At 39.3% G+C, this 17,107-nt stretch overlaps 1 protein-coding gene across 1 annotated transcript in view; it reads right to left on the bottom strand.

Moving 5' to 3' along the window:
• Positions 1–17,107, bottom strand: part of galnt16 (UDP-N-acetyl-alpha-D-galactosamine:polypeptide N-acetylgalactosaminyltransferase 16) — a 50,821-nt gene that overhangs the window by 30,318 nt on the left and 3,396 nt on the right. The window contains exons 2-4 of the mRNA XM_037746868.1: positions 5,202–5,383; positions 3,690–3,788; positions 3,529–3,596 (exon numbers count right to left, since the gene is read on the bottom strand). Of these exons, the coding sequence (XP_037602796.1) occupies positions 3,529–3,596; positions 3,690–3,788; positions 5,202–5,383 (349 nt within the window). The remainder of the gene's footprint in view (positions 1–3,528; positions 3,597–3,689; positions 3,789–5,201; positions 5,384–17,107) is intronic.

The following is a 17,107-nucleotide window of genomic DNA, read 5'->3' on the forward strand; positions in this document are numbered from 1 at the left end:
GAAGCAGACAGGAGTATCGACACAGAAGCTAAGCAATGTACTGCTGTGGACTGTGTGTTAGTTTGGATCCAAAAGTCACACAATAACTCAACAAACTAACCGATCGATGCAGCGGTAGACCAGCAACTCCGTGTGCTACGAGGTAAAATTACTGTTTTTGTAAATGGAGTGTGGTAATATATAAGACAGCGATATAACGGCTTCAGCTCCCCGTCGGAAAGGGCTGTCTGATGGTGAGGTAAAGTGGTGAAAATATTCTAAATATAGCATACATATTGATTTCTTTGGGTGGCTAAAATACGTTTTTCTGCTGTTCCTGTCCACAGACGCTTTACCTCGCTGCCCTTTCCGACGGGGAACTGAAGCCGTTATATCACTCTCTTCAAAGCCACCAGACTACATTCACAAAAACAGTAATTTGACCTCCTTTACCTTTATGAGAGTATACATACAACCTCAATCAAAAAATCCAAACTAACCCTTTCAGGTATTTCCAAACTTAACACAGCTAACCTTGACTCCGCCAGCGCTAACGTTCACATTATTCATAACCTTATTGTTTAGCTATGATTTGGTAACCTACGCCACTGCTTTCTGCAATGGCTGAGTAACAGCAGTAACAGAACACAGATGGACCCGCCCTTTAAAAATCACTAAAGAATGTTTGTTTTAGTAGAGATTTATATGATTAATTGATGGAGAAACAAGGAAAAAACACACCCTGATGAAGGCAAAATAGCCCAAATTGTTTTGGATATAAAGCAGGGTCGAGCTGACATCTCACTGTGTGTGCGGTCTCAAAGAAAAAGAAACATGTTGAGTTAACACATCATGTAGCGATTTGAGGTTTTTAAGAACATGCTCGACCTCCTGCCTTCAAACCGCAGTTTTATACTTTACTTTTCTTTGTAGGGATTACTGAGACTTTAAATAAAACACAGCATTAGAAAGTGGCAACACGGAGAGACCGCAGAGAAGAGCTGGAGGAAACAGAGCAGTCGGCTAATGGGAGGCTTATTTTGTTCACAGTCAGAGTCAAAACTAAAAGCCACAAACTGGAACCAAAGTGTTTGAGTTTGAAACGGTTTCACATGATAATTAATGCTGAACATTTAAACCCGAAGCAGGGAGGAGGTTAAAAGTCTTGCTCAAGGACAAGATGCATGTTGGCTGTAACGTCTTGGTGTGTGCAGGTAAACTGGCCGCAGCAGAGGGAGAATAAACAAGGCATTAGTGAGCTGATAGAGCCCCCGCCGCTACTGCCGCTGAGACGCTACTGTTGAGATGTCTGGCTGGCTCTGACACCTCAGTGTGTCTCCATGTGTGTGTTTGTGTCGGTGCCTGAGTACACGGTGAATGTAGGTCACCGTGCTGTTCCCACAGACAGAAGATGTATGTGGTGGTAATTACAGAAAGGGCTGTGGACAGTGTAAAGCAGGAGCTCGTGTAATTCTTCTGCCTAATGCTGACAAAGGGGGATAATTACTAAAAATGTGGTTATCCTCTAATTACACGGTCCTGGTCAGCATAACCCGCAATTTATGGTGCTATTAACCGATTTGTTTTCTAAATGTCAAGGTCAATTCGCGTATTACATAAAAACTAAGCAGCTTCTCGTGGCGGTAGCATCTCCGGCTCATTTCATGCCTGTATTTTCATCCCTCAGCAGCTTCACTGATCAGTTACATAATAAGTGAGCAAATCTTCACCTCCTGATTCAATCTCTGATTCTCCTGTGATATCAGACGTCGGTGTGACTCATCTTCAAAGCCGCTCCTGTCTCTTGACATTATCCTCGCCCTACATTTCCCTATTATTTGGCCTTCTCATTCGCTGAAACATTCCTTTGACATTTGCATCACATATATTCATAGCAGGATGAAAAGACCTTTAAGGGTGACTTCAGTATGTTTCAACCTGAATCCTATTTTCCATGTTTTTCCATCTAACGGACTAATAAGGATAACAAGTTCTGAAATTGGTCCAGTATTGCTTTAGATGGCAGCAGCTAAAGAAGCGTTAATGTAACGGTACGTCGACTAACAGTGCTTGTTTTCACCATGGCAAGCTCTGATTGTTATTATAAGCGTCTGACAACATTATGAAAAGAGTCTCGCTCAAGGAGAAGTCTGAAATCTGGCGATGTGGCGTGTTGCTGGAAGACAATGGTGGAATAGTGGAATTCATCCATGGTGGAAAGCAAAGCGAGAGCCAGCCGGGCAGAGTTTGTTGTGTTGGAGTACAGAAAGCATAGCTGATTGTTATCTAAAAGTCTTTCAATGTCATGGCTGAATATTTAGATGATTTCATCAATGTGGACGAGGTCTTTGAATCTGATGAGCGCCCGTATTTATTTGAGTCAGAGTATACGGATATTCAGATTTCACAACGAGACTTCTCCTTGAACCCTGCTGACATACGATACATTTTTAAGTTGATATGACAAACTTGTAAGCAAACAGTTTCTCATTCACTCATCCAGCAGACACGAGAGAACATCCTGATGAATGCAAGTCTTATATTCTGATATTCTCCACCAACTCCTGAGGGAAATATCCAACACGTTCTCATCCCAACTCGTCATACACTGACACTTCGTCAGGCCCCTCAGCATTACTCTTTTCGGTCTGATTCATGTTGTCAAGTTGTCAATAAACACTTGCTTAGGTTCAGACAATAAAACCATCATAGTTAGGTTTAGGAAAAAACAACACGGTTGGGTTTAGAACTACTACGTTTGCAGGGGACATGAACGAACAGCTGACTGTAACGTGACGTACGGGATACCAACAGCGGCCTCCTGGATGAAAGCCTTGTGTCTGTTGGATTCATCCACCTCGACCCTCCCGCCCACCCGGTGTGTCTCTTTTCGCTCTTAAAGCTACGTCACCACACTCCCGGCGCACTTTCCCTGAGTGTTTATTATTGACGTGGATGGGTTTACATTGTGGTTCATGGAAAGCCGGGTGCGTCTCAAGGGGGCCTTAAGCGTTGTTATCTAACGCCGACAGCCGTGACAAAGCATCGGCCTTTGACGCCCTGGGAATGAGAGCGGGCTGAAATATCTGTCTCTTTAGCTGCTAAATGTTACACAATGTCAACCACCTAGTCACCAACTATGTCTGTCTGCTGTTTGGTGCTGAGCAGGTAGTGTACAGGGGGAGTCTTTTTACTGGAAACAGCTGCCTGCTGTGGTATACAATGACGTTGATGAGATTGGCGAGAGTGAACCAGAACAGTAAAACCAAAACAATGAGCTGAAAGACACTAAAACGCTCACTAAAGCTGAAGGGAGCTGCAGAGTCGATGGATAATTCTCTGAGGGTTCATCACCTTTCATATACTAGTAGTCATGTGATCCACAGTTAACATAAAAATAATGATTATAGGCGCTTTAAAGATGCTGTGTTTTTAAAAAAAAACTATCATAAGTAATTTGCGTAATTATAAAATATAAACTCCTCAAATTCCCAGAAACAATACAGAGGACAGAGGCTCCACCATCAATAAAGACAAACAGAAACTCACGGTCAGAGCTGAAGTCATCTATCAGGATTATCTCTTGGATCAGAGATGGAGGACTTCGCATCAAGACACTGAGAGGGAGAACGAGAGAGAGACGGAGGTCAGAAAAACACGAGTCAATGTCGCTCCAGACTAATGTGGTCGTTTGTGTTCGGCCTCATTACCTTTTGATCGTGCGAAGGAGAGTAGAGCGAGCCTCATTGTGGAAAGTGATGATGATACTCGTGGAGGGAAGGTCTGTGTCATAATTCAGAGACGCGCACCTAGAGAGAGAAGAATTCATCACACATTCATCTCACAGTAAGAGAAGGTTCACTTTCTTCCTCTTTAGAAATCACATGTATTTGTTAAACTGAACACACACTCATACTGGGCAGCTGTGATTAGCAGCGGTGCCCTGTGGAGTTGCCTCAGCATCGTTGCTGTAGTGACAAGGAAATATTTGGTTGCCAGGCAACAACTGCACAGATTTCTGACCCTCTACTTTAATCTGCTACCTGTTGCTGGGAGCTATAATCCCCGATCAGAAGACATGGAGATGAATCAGCTATTGTTAACCAATTCACCGTTTTGGTTACAGCAACACAATAACATGGTTCATTTGTTTCTTGTTTAATGTCTGAGTCTTTATCCAATTATTTTTATATTTTTCACCAAAGACACTTCTATTATAACATATTTTCTCAACATGTGGTGAAGCTGTCATTTCATCCTCCACTGTTTGAAACCAGGCGGAGAAACAGATTGCCAGTTCTTCACCATAAGCCTCTTGGTATCTGTATCTTGAATTCAAAGCAAGTGTTAAAGGGACTGTTTGTAACTTTCTAAGCGTATAAATGTACCGTTTCGGGACACATGCACGCTCGCATATGCGCGCTCGCGTGTGGCCGCTGTCTCTGCTCCTCTGCCTGCTTGCCTTCACTCAGACAGCGCGCGCGTTCTCGCGTACTTGCTCCACCTCTAGACGTGAACGCGCGCTCACTCCACACTGCAGAAGAGTTAGTAGCTCTGAGAATATCTAGTGAATGTACAGTGGACGTTTGGGCAGAAATAAATGCTGCAGCTCCTCCAGACCAACAGAGGTTTTCCGTGTTTTGTGAAGTGACGAGGCTCTGCAGGGAGAAACGTTGTCGTCTCGTTACCGACCGGGTGCGGGTGTCTTCCTGCTCACTCCGGCTGCGGGCGGAGACTACGGCGTTTCTCGCTGCGGAGCCCCGCTGCCTCAGGCTGAGGCAGGAAAAGCCAACACTAGGATCAGCAGTGATTCATGGAGAGACCTTCGTCTGGTCAGCTAACATTACTGCCAAGCAGCTGAAATATAGAGTGATATTGTGGTTTTAGCTGACGTGTGTCGCCTCACTGTTTTGAGCGATGCTCGTTCAGGTATATTTAGAGCGAGCAAGCGCGAGCCCGACGCTGACTTTCATTGACTTAACGGCCACAGGTGTCGCTGTTAACAAGCATTTCTGAAAGTTACAAATAGTCCCTTTAACATTATTTTGTCCACCCCGTGTGTGTGTGTGTGTGAGGGATACAGCCTGGAGTGAACCTTAGGTGTACAACAGATTTTTCCAAGCAACTCAAAACCCATGTGCAGGCTCAAGGAAGATTAGTCCTCAATCTCCAGACAGACAGACAGACAACACCTGGCCTGAGGAGGTGTTAACCTGGCTCACCTGTAGTGTCGGGTGTCTCTGATGGCTCGCTCGCTGCCCAGCCGGTCGCTCTCCTGCAGGTTGAAGGCGTGTTCTCTGTACGGGTCGTCCCCCGGCTTCAGCTGCTTCGCCGCCAGGTAAGCCTTCTCATCGAAGCCGCCCAGCAGCTGTCCCTGCTGCTCCGCCCGCGGGGGCTGGGTCACCTGCAGAGGACACGACAACAAGGTGTGTTTACATGTTCACATCCGCCAGAAAAACAAGACATTAAAACAATGTACAAGTAGGAATAAATTAAACAAATTCAAGTCAAAGAAAGAATAAATGATCATAATCTAAGAATGTTGTGGGTTTTAAATGACATACAAGCACAAATCCACTCGCTGTCGCTCATGTCAACACACAGAGGTGCAAACGCAGCAGCACAAATTGTTGTTGGTGTCAACGCTCCACTCCTTCACTGTCAACAAAATATGCTTCTGCCACATCTGTTATTACTGTGGAACGGCTGCACGCCACATGAAACATCCTCACAAAGGGTCTGTCTGTTTTAATAAGTTCTTCAGAACAACAGACAGCATTTCATTTTTTAAATTCCACTGTTAGTTTTGAATAAATTTCACAGACCTTCAGGTCAAAAATCTTTCTCAGCGTATAAAACAAGATCAACAAAATATCTAACAGAGGTAGAAACTCAGATATTGTTCAAACATGATGTTTAATGATTTCCTATGGAAACTGTTGTACTACAAATTTTTATTTTACTGAACACTTCAAGGAGCTCTCGTCCATGTTGGCTTAAAAATTTAGATTGAGGCGTATACTGTATATTTAATTAGGACTGCATTATTTTCCTCGTTGATTGATCTCTTGATTGTCTGTTTTAATTAAACGTTTGGTCTATAAAATGTAGAAAATAGTATGAAAAGCCCATCAGCTGTTCAAAGAGCCCAAGGAAACGTCTTCAAATTGCTTGTTTTGTTTGACTGACAATCTAAAATGTAATGATATCAAACTGCAGACTGTGAGACGTGGTTGAAAGCCCTGGAAAAAGCTAATAAGTAGACCTTGAGTTAAGATTTTTTACAGCTGAAACAATTAATTTGTGGGAAAATGTATCTTCAACTATTGATAATTGATTCATTTTATAAATAAAAATGGCAAACATTCTCTGGTCCCAGCTTCTCAAATGGGATATTCAGTTGCGTTTCTTAGTTTTATATCAGTGTAAACTGAATATCTTTGGATCTTGGACTTTTGCTTGGACCAAACAAGTAATGTGAAGATGTTACCTTCAACACTGTGGAACCTGTGATGAGCACTGTCACTATTCTCTGACATTTTATAAACTAAACAATGATAGAATAATCTACAATGAAAATAATTGTTAGTTGCAGGAAACAATCTGATGTTTTCAAGGTCAACATTGAGCTTTCACGCTCCACAAAGATATTCAATGTATATTGATGTAAGACACAACATAGATAACATTTTAGAAGCTGGAATGGTTGGGTTTTTTTCTTGACACATGACTCAAACGATTAATAGATTATCAAAATTGTTGATTGAATTCCTGTTGATCAACTTATTGATTAACGGTAACTGGACTTACATAGCGCTTTTCTGCCTTAGCGAATAAAGCATTTTACAGTTTTACTCTCATTCCCACACACATACTGTGGCAAGGTGCTGGGCTGATAATTAGGGTTCAATGTCTTGCTCAAGGACGCTGTGACATGTTGACAAGAGGAGCTGGGAATCGAAAAACCAACCCTGACATTCATGTACAACTCGCTCTGCCTCCTGAGCCTCAGCAGCCCAGATTTACCAACAAACTGTTCCACCTCTATATTCAGGCAACGTCTGGAAAGTCTTAAATCCATGTACAACAAGTCCTCTGCTCCTCTGTGGTGCTGCCTGCACTGCAATCCTGCTGCAACACCGCTCATCTGAGAATTAAACCATGCTCCTCTATTACACTCACGTTTAAGCCAGTCTGAAGTGAAGCATCAGCCAAATGATTAAAATGTAAATGCTACTTTCCTATTCAGGTCAGCGTGTCAGTGTTAACGAGGCAAAATGGGATGGCCACTCATCAAGTCAGACTGTATAAAATCCTCAGTAATTAATGGATTTCCCCCGCAAAGAGCTTTAACACTGCTGAGTGGGAGGTAAAAACAGCCAATGAATACATAAAGGCAGATGAGAGTAGCTGTCATCAAAGAGAAGCAACAGCGAGATGGACAGATGGGAGACTGGAAGGAGAAAAGAGGAATAGAGGATGAAGCGTTTGTTCTGTGCTGCTTTATTAAAGGTCGGTGTCGCTGGAGGATTTATAAAAAGCTCCTGAGCAGGTTCAGGTGAGACTGACCTCATTTTCAGTCTCTCCAGGGAGGCAGCGAGAACGTTTCAAGGATCCACACACAAAATATGTCCGCAGTGCAAGATTAATGTTGACATCACTGTGTTACCATCAGCTCTAATAACCCACTGTACACTACCTGCACAAAGTCAGCACCTATAGCAGGTGAATATAGTGGAGATTTTAGCAGCTAAATTGACAGATATATTCCTCAAAAGTTGCAAAACAGAGCTAAAAGAAAGTGAATATTGGACTAAAATTCATCAGGTGGACAAAAACACAACTCCAAATGATTGAATGCTAATGTTGCTCTTGTTGTTGGATGCCTAAATAATCGGTGGAAAGTAACTAAGTACTAAATACAATTTTGAAGTGCTTTACTTGAGTTTTACTTACATTCTTTAATTTGGATGGACAAAAGTCTAAATTTTAAATGCCACATTGATCATCTTGCAAAGAAATTTAAATTCACACGGGCTTTTCTGTACAGGCTTAAGTCCTGTTTTCCCATGGCATCAAGTAAACACTTAGTTGCTGGCCTTTTCTTGACTTTTGGTGATACTATTTACAGGTTTGTCTCACCGTCCACCTTGTCCAAACTTGTCCCCCTGTATCACTCAGACCTGAGGTATGTCACTAATTATGGCTTCAGGGTCCACCATAGTAGGATGGTCATCCCTCACTCTGCGGAGGTTACAATATTGGTACATTTTCGTCTATAAGATCATCTCTGGCAAGTTTGTATTTCTCCAAAACGGTTATAATCTTAGATCACATAAATGGCTTCAGTTTAAAGTGCCTTTTATCAGTACAGACGCTGGCAAAACAAGCCTGTTCCACTAATGGATCCTGGTCCTGAAACGATCTGCAGGCCAAGCTTAAAACTGAGACCCATATCTCTTTAAATGATTTCAAACGTTGAATAAAGGAAGTGGTCACTGCTAGCTGCTTCAATTAAATAACAAACACATGTGACACAAACATGCTGCCTTGTTAATGCACTGTATGATGTAATGTATTTTGTTGTACCCATTGTTGCTGCCGTGATTCGATGATGTGGCTAGGTCTCACTTGTAAAAGAGGTTTTAATCTCAACGTGACTGCCTAGTTAAATAAAGGTTATGAGTACTTCCATTTCTTCTACTTTATACTTCTAAACCACAACATTTCAAAGGCAAATATTGTACTTTTTACTCCACTACATATTTGATAACTTTAGTTACTGGTTACTTTGTAGATTTAGATTAATAATACAAAATATTAACAAGAAATAAATTCTGCACTATATTCACTTTTTTAATAGTCGTGTATCTCAGCTGTTACTCTGCACTATATTCAGTTTTAAAAGTTTTTCTATATCTCCGTGTATTTTAATATCTGGTTTATTTTTTTGTACTTTGTACTTTGCACTACTAATTTTTTTTACTGCCTTTTTACTAACATGTTTTGCACTATGGAACTGTGATGCTGGAAACTTGAATTTCCCTCGGGATTAATAAAGTTACCATCTATCTATCTAAAAACTAGGCTTGTAAACTATGTTCATAAACTATGTATATATATATATATATACATATATATATATATATATAAAAGGGGAAATCACACAAGTAAAAGTAAAAGCAAAATGATAATCTAATGCATAAAATAGTGCAGTTAAAATATAGGGGTTAAATATAAACATAAGTAAATATAAAATAGTAATGTAAATTTGTAATTTTGTTGAAGACAGTATTTCAGATGGGGAAACTGAATGTAAACAGGATGTAGTGTGTATATGAATGATAAGAAGTAATATATGTACACAGAGGTGTAAACAAGAATGTAGTAGAGAAGAAGTAAATATGTATATATATATATATATATATATATATGCACACAGTGGTGTAACAGTTTGTAAAACAGCATGTAAAGTATATAAAGGTAAATAAAGTTAAAGTGACAAGTGATGAGCTCAGAAGCCTGCGAGATGAAGCTGTCCCTGAGCCGATCACCTATCTTATCATATATCAATCAAAACCTGTTTATTAGCATCCTCCAAATCACCTTGGACAAGACACTAGACAGACTTTATCACTTCTATTAATGAAAGCAGATTTATCTTCTCTGAGAGGAACAAAGAGCACTAAGACCACAGAGTCCGTCTGTCAACTATAAAGCCTTCAAAGAAGATTAAGTGTTTGATGATTATATTTTACATGTTCAGCAGTTATGTGATTAGTTCCTCTCATCTTCACACTATTATCAACAGTAAACACAATTAAACGAGTCATTTCTTCCATCGGAGCCACTCACAGCAGCCACATTAAAGAGGGTTTTACTGCTATTCATAGTTTAAGAGCTCTTCCCAAACCCATGTACTTTATATCCCTCAGTAATCCGCAAGTATCATCATGGCTAAATATTAAAAGCTACAAAAAAAATAACATGGTACTCGGAGGATAATAAGACAAAAATAACAGACGGCACTCGGAGGCTCGGCCCGCGGAATTAAATATGAGGCTCGTCTGGAAGATGAACACGTCTGCTGGCTCCTTCAAGCCGAATTAAAAGACAAATCACATACAAGTCCAATCTGGCTGATATAGGCTGCAGATGAAGCCCTGCTGCTGCGGCTCTGCTGAGTCCTATTCATGAACTATTCACACACTTATATATCACATAGTTACTGTATTAATGTGTGCAAGAAGACACTTTCATTAGCAAGTTTTTAAATGTTTTGTTTGGCAAACCAGCAGCTAACATAGAAGACACAAACACATAAATAACATGACAAAATGTATAACACGTCACACCCTGAAGAAGGCTGTTTGTGCCGATATGCGTGGGTTGTAACCCATCTTAATATGTGCCGACACTGTTTATGTTTTACTATTTCACAATGAAATAGCCATCTGATTAAAGGCTTTTTTTTAAACTTTTTGCTAGAAGAGTCCCTTGGTTATTCCTTCATTTGTGAACTTTTGTGTTCCCAACCAAAGAGCACCTTCATTACACTTATCTGAACATCGGATCACTCCAAACCTTTTCTCTTTTTTTGATTACATGTATACTGTATTTTATGGTCACTTCTTTACTGACCTGCCAGTTGGTCAGTCATTACAAAGTCAAACTGTGCACCTAAATTTTGTTCAAACCTGCAAAACTGTATTTTAAATTGTAGTGGAGATAGTCGGACTGAACTTGGAGGGAAATGTATTTAAAAAGAGGCACAAAACATTTAGAATATTTCAATTTTCTCTTTCTCCTCCCTATTGATGATGTGTCATTTCCTTGTTTTTCCACCAATAGGCTTGCTCATTGATGGAGAACCACCCTCCCACTCTACTGATTAGTAAAACACAATATAGGTGTGCAAGCTACTGCTGAATGCTCATAGTGACCCTGATGAAGACCTATGTTGGTCGCAACGCGTTGGTCATTTTAAACAATTATTGCCATATAAAATAAAGGCATTTTAATTTTGTTCAAACACTACAGTGTGCCTTGGATTATTTTTTAGGGAGACTTGTATTTTGTACTTTTTTGAGACCATATTCCACCCATGCAATGAGCCCTTCACAAGACTGAATATTTCCATTTTGAGTTTTGGTTTTAAATATTTCATTTCACTGTAAACTTAAACAAGACTTAAGGGAAAATAAAAGCAGAAAACTGGATGTTAAGGAGTTAAATTCAGCAGCTTTCACTGTCTACTTTCATTCCATTAAACTTCAAGATAACTACCCGACAGTATTTACAGCTCTCCTCCTTGGACACATGCATTAATTATGATAACATGTAACAGTATATCACTCTAAAGAGGCCATTCTAGGATAAGATAAACAAGGTTAAGTTAAGGTCTGGAAACAATTTCCGTCCTATTTTGAGATTGAGTTCCCTTCCATTAACGCTTATTCATTTTTTTTCAGCATTTATATATATTTTTTTATTCGTATTTATTCATTAAGCACCAATTTACTGTGTTGAAGTGATATTTCACTTACAGTTAGTAATACCTGTTTTTATGTTTCTATGTTTATCTTATCTTTGAGTATTGAGTACTTTGTTACTGTACAATATATGTGAAAATCAACAACAGGGATAAGCTTAGCTATGAGTACTTTAAGAACAATATGCTTATCATACTTTAATAAATGCAGGACTTTTACTTTCTAGAGTACGTTTTGTTACTTTTACGTGTGTTAAAGGATCCGAATAATTCTTCCACCACTGTTTCTATTCTCTAAACTAGTGGACATAAAGACTTGGGGCCAAATAAAGATATATTTACAAGATTGTTAAGCATTAAACTGACTTGAATCAAAGCTTACATGACAAAAAGGCATGATGTGTTTGCGGCCCACAAAATTACCACGCCAATGCTCCTCCCGTAATGGAAAATATAGCTAATCCTTGTTCAAACACGAATGTTACGGCACATTTAACCCAATTCTCTTGTTAAATATAGTCACGTATTGAATCAAAAAATTGTTGCCAGATTAGTCAGAAAAAAGTCAGAGCAATAAAACCAACAGTCACAGCCGGATTTAAAGACATGTACTGACTTAATGTCAAACAACAGATATAAAACATAATGTTGTATAACTTCTTTTACAGTGAGTTTTGTCGTAGAAAACCCCACGGGAGGATTACGACAAACTGATTAGCAGGATGTGATCTGTGGTCAGATGTTTACAACATGTCCAGCTGATGTTGAGCCATGACAGCAGATGTGCAGGTCAGAGAAACAGCTGATGACTGTGAATGACACCAGTGTTCGGTGTTCACACTCATTCTGTTACTGTAGAAAGAGACTGGAGAGTGGTGCTGGGAAATCAGAGCACTCAACGCAGGAAATGAGGGAGAAAAGTGGAGCCAGTGCAAACAGATCTCACATGATGATGTCATTAGTGAATCAAATGCTGCTAATGAACGGGGAGAGACGAGAGACGGAGAGAGAGAGAGATGGGGAGAAAGTGGGGGAGAGGGAATGACATACTGTAATGAATGAAAAAGAAACACAAATAGAGAAGGGAGGGACAAAAACAATAAAAGAAAGAAAAAAGAAAGTAATGATGGAAGAAAGACAGAAAAGAAAATAATGAAGGAAGGAAAGGATGAAGGAGGGAAAGTGAGAAAGAAATAAGGAGGGAGGACAGACGGGGAGAAAGAAGGAAAATAATGAGACAGAATTATAAAAGAAGGAAAGAAAATGAGGAGACGGAGAAGAGTAAAGAAGGAAAGAAAATGAGGAGACGGAGAAGAGTAAAAAAGGAAAGAAAATGAGGAGACGGAGAAGAGTAAAGAAGGAAAGAAAATGAGGAGACGGAGAAGAGTAAAAAAGGAAAGAAAATGAGGAGACGGAGAAGAGTCGGTGGACAGAAGAAAAAAATAGAAGGGGAAAAAAAGGATAGAAATAAAGGGAAGGGCGGAACGATAGAGGATAAAATAAAGACAAAAAGGAAGGAAGGAATAAAGGAGGGGAGGAAGATGGAAATACAAGGGGAAAGAAAGAAAGAAATAGGAAAGGAGAAGGTAAGAAGAAAGAAAGACTAGGCAGAAGGGAAAGAACAAATAAATGGAGGAGGGAAAGAAAGAAAAGAGATGAATTAATGGAAAAAGAAGGGATGGAAATAAATAAAGATGAGGACAGAAGGAAAAAGGAGAGCAGAATGAGAGAAGGACAGAATTATAGAAAAAAGAAAGAAAGAAAGAAAGAAAGAAAGAAAGAAAGAAAGGAAGAAAGGTCAGACGGATTAAGGAAAGACTTTTGATGTCATTAAATTAAACATCTCACTTAAAAAACACAAGTTCAAGAAAAACTAGGAAAAAATCAACCTACACAGCTAAAACCAGCTTCATTCACCCGTTTACATTCACACCTTCACTGCTATTTCCCACATACACAACGAGAGAGAGAAACAAACAAACAAACAAACAACACGAGAAGGATAGACAGAAGGAAAAGAATGAAGAAGAAGAAAGAAAGGGGGAAAAGATGGATAAAATAGGGAAGGACAGATGGGTAAAAGGAAGGCATAAAGGAGGAAGAGGCAAAATGGAAAGAAAGAAACAAAGAGGGACAGACAGAGGGAAAGAAGAACGAAAGAGAGAACAGAAAGAACGAATGAAGGAAGAACAGAATGTCAAAAGAAAGAAAACAAAGGATGGACAGATGGAAGACAAATAAATATAGAGGGATAATGGTGGAAAAAAAGAGGAGGACAGAAGAAGATCAAAGGTAGAAAGACAGAAGAATGAAAAAAAGGAAAGAAGAAATAAACAATGACGAACAGACAGGAAGAAAGAAAAATGAAAGACAGGACAGAGAAAAGATAAATAAAGGAAGGAAGGACAGAGATATTAAAATATAAATACATATTATAAAGAAAGGATGGGAGCGGAAGATGGAAAGAATCAGTGAAGGACAGAATGACAAAGGTAAGAAAGAACGGATCAAAGAAAGAAAGAAAGAAAGAAAGAACAGGATGACAAAAGAAAAGAAGAAAGAAAGAAAGAAAACAAAGGAGATGAGGATGGACAGAAGGAAGAAGAGCAAAGGAAGGAAGAAAAGTATAAGATGGAAATACAGAAGAAAAATAAAGAAACAAAGAGGGACAGACAGACAGGAAGAAGAACGAAAGAAAGAACAGGAAAAAAAGAATGAAGGACAGAATGACAAAAGAAAGAAAGAAAGAAAACAAAGCAAAGGAGGATGGACGGATGGAAACAAATAAATATAAAGGAGAAATTGGTAGAAAAAGAGAGAAAGACAGAAGAAGAAGAACGAAGGAAGAAAGGTAGGAGGATGGAAAGACAACGAGGGACAGACAGAAAGAAGAACGAAAGAAAGAACAGGAAAAAAAGAATGAAGGACAGAATGACAAAAGAAAGAAAGAAAGAAAACAAAGCAAAGGAGGATGGACGGATGGAAACAAATAAATATAAAGGAGAAATTGGTAGAAAAAGAGAGAAGGACAGAAGAAGAAGAACAAAGGAAGAAAGGTAGGAGGATGGAAAGACAACGAGGGACAGACAGAAAGAAAGAAGAACGAAAGAAAGGACAGAAAATAAAAATAAAGGAAGGACGAAAGGACAGAAATATGAAAGAAAGAACGAAAGACTAAAGGAAAGGAGAGAAAGACAGAAAGAATCAGGGGAGGACAGAATGACAAAAGTAAGAAAGATTAGGCAGAAAGATGAAAGAAAGAAAGGGAAGAATAGAAGAAAGGAAGAGAGGAAGAAAGCTGTGACATAAATAAAGGGAGCCCCGTAGAGAGCAGCTTCAGTCTCTCTCATGTCTTTGTGAACCAGCCTCCTCTCAGTGAACTGTTGGACTCTGTAGCGGCGAGCTGGCAGCCGGAGAGCTGCAGGTCAGATTACCAGAACAAATCTCAGTTTGGTGACGGAGGTGAACGACCGCGCTGAGCAAATCAAAGATTACAGGAGACAAAAACTCTACTAGGAAACACTCCAATCCAACGAGACCTTCCTAGTAGAGCTTTTTAATTTTTTTACTGTAACAGTTCAAAGAGCGATGTGATTAGAAGTCGTGTTTGTGGTTCAGCAGCACAGACTGATTATTCAAATTGTTTCCATATTTGTTTGAGATCATATTCTGGCCTGCGTTCACACACTGATGACTGATGCCGACCGCGGCTTCCTCCAGAAGTGACTGCTTAAGTAGGCCTGCAGGCTTAACTGCCACAACAACGCTCCTCCACCGTTTGGCATTTGCCCTTGAATTATTAAACCCTGTGAACAGCGTTTTAATGAATCTGCTGCTGCCGCCGCCGGAGCGAAGCATCCTGACATGTTGGCACACATCCTCGGCCACAGCTGAGGCTGTTTTATTGGTCTAGTAAACAGTGGAAGAGGCTCCAGTGTGTTGTACCTCCACATAACTGTCCTCGCCTCCTAAAAGCACAGTTGGATGTTTAATTGATTTGTCAGCTTGATTATAGCAGCAAGTGGCTGCAGAGGGAGAACAGCTAAACTCAGCGAAGAATTGATTTAAAAATCTCATATCCTCATCGAATTTTAAATGGAGTTACTCTCGCTTTAACATTCAATAAATCTCTCTCGCTCACTGATTCATATCAGGCTGAGAAGTTTGGTACACTGGATTCAAAAAGTAAAATAAGAAAAGGTTTATTATAGAGCTACAACAATTATTTGATTACTTGATTGCCAAACATACAGAACGATGATTCCAGCTTTTCTAATGTGAGGATTTGATGCTTTGTTTGTCATAAATGGCAATAAACGTATCATATATTTGAGTTTTGCACCAGTTGTTGAATAAAACAAACTACTGGAAGTAGAGGTTTCGTGATATACCGGTATTAAGGACGATAACTGATATTTAAAAATGAAATATTGTAGGGCTGTCAATCGATTAAAATAGTTAATTGCAAATTAATCACACATTTTTTATCTGTTCAAAATGTACCATAAAGGGAGATTTGTCAAGTATTTAATCCTCTTATCAACATGGGAGTGGGCAAATATGCTGCTTTATGCAAATGTATGTATATATTTATTATTGGAAATCAATTAACAACACAAAACGATGACAAATATTGTCCAGAAACCCTCACAGGTACTGCATTTAGCATAACAAATATGCTTAAATCATAACATGGCAAACTGCAGCCCAACAGGCAACAACAGCTGTCTTGAGGTCAGTGATCAAGGGACCCCTTTGAAAATGGCCATGCCAGATTTTCCTCGCCAAAATTTAGACATTAAACAGACATTTTTCACTGTTTTCTGACATTTTATCGACACAACGATTAATAAATAGTGAAAATAATCATTAGTTGCATCCATAGTTTATTCTAAGGCTCCAACTATCTATGAATTTCATTATTGGTTATTCTGTTAATGCAGTCAGATTAACATTTAGATGAAGAAAATGACAAAAAATGTAATCACAAGTTTCCAACGCAGGAAGTGACATCTTCATATCTCTTGTTTTGTTCAATAAAGTGTCCAAACCAGAACATATTAAATTACCAATAATATAAAACAGCAGACAAGCTGCAAATCTTCACAATTGAGAAGCTGGAACCGCAAAAAAATCAATGTTTGCTTGTTAAATGACTCAAATTGTTAATGAATTGTCCGTCTGTGGACAAATCAATTATCCTGCAGCAAAACAAGCGATGTGTGAACACATCACCTTGAGCTGCAGGTCTTTATAACAGACATTTTTCACTATTTCTGACATTTTATAGACAAAACGATTAATTGATAATCGTTCGTTGCATCCCTAAGGCTCCAACTAACGAGTAATTTCATTAATAGCTATTCTGTTAATGCACTCACATTACTATTTAGATCATTTAGTCAAGAAAATGTTGGAAAATGTGGAAAAATGCAGGAATGACCTCTTCATATTGCTTATTTTGTTCAATCAAGTGTCCAAACCTAGAACGTATTCAACTACCAATCATATAAAACAGCAGAAAAACAGCAAATCCTCACATTGGAGAAGCTGAAACCACAAAAAAACTTCAATTTTTGCTTGATGCATGACTTAAATCACTGTTGATCTATGGCCACATTACCCTGCAGCACCATA

Source organism: Sebastes umbrosus, chromosome 16 (assembly GCF_015220745.1).
Source record: "Sebastes umbrosus isolate fSebUmb1 chromosome 16, fSebUmb1.pri, whole genome shotgun sequence".
Lineage (NCBI taxonomy): Eukaryota > Metazoa > Chordata > Actinopteri > Perciformes > Sebastidae > Sebastes > Sebastes umbrosus.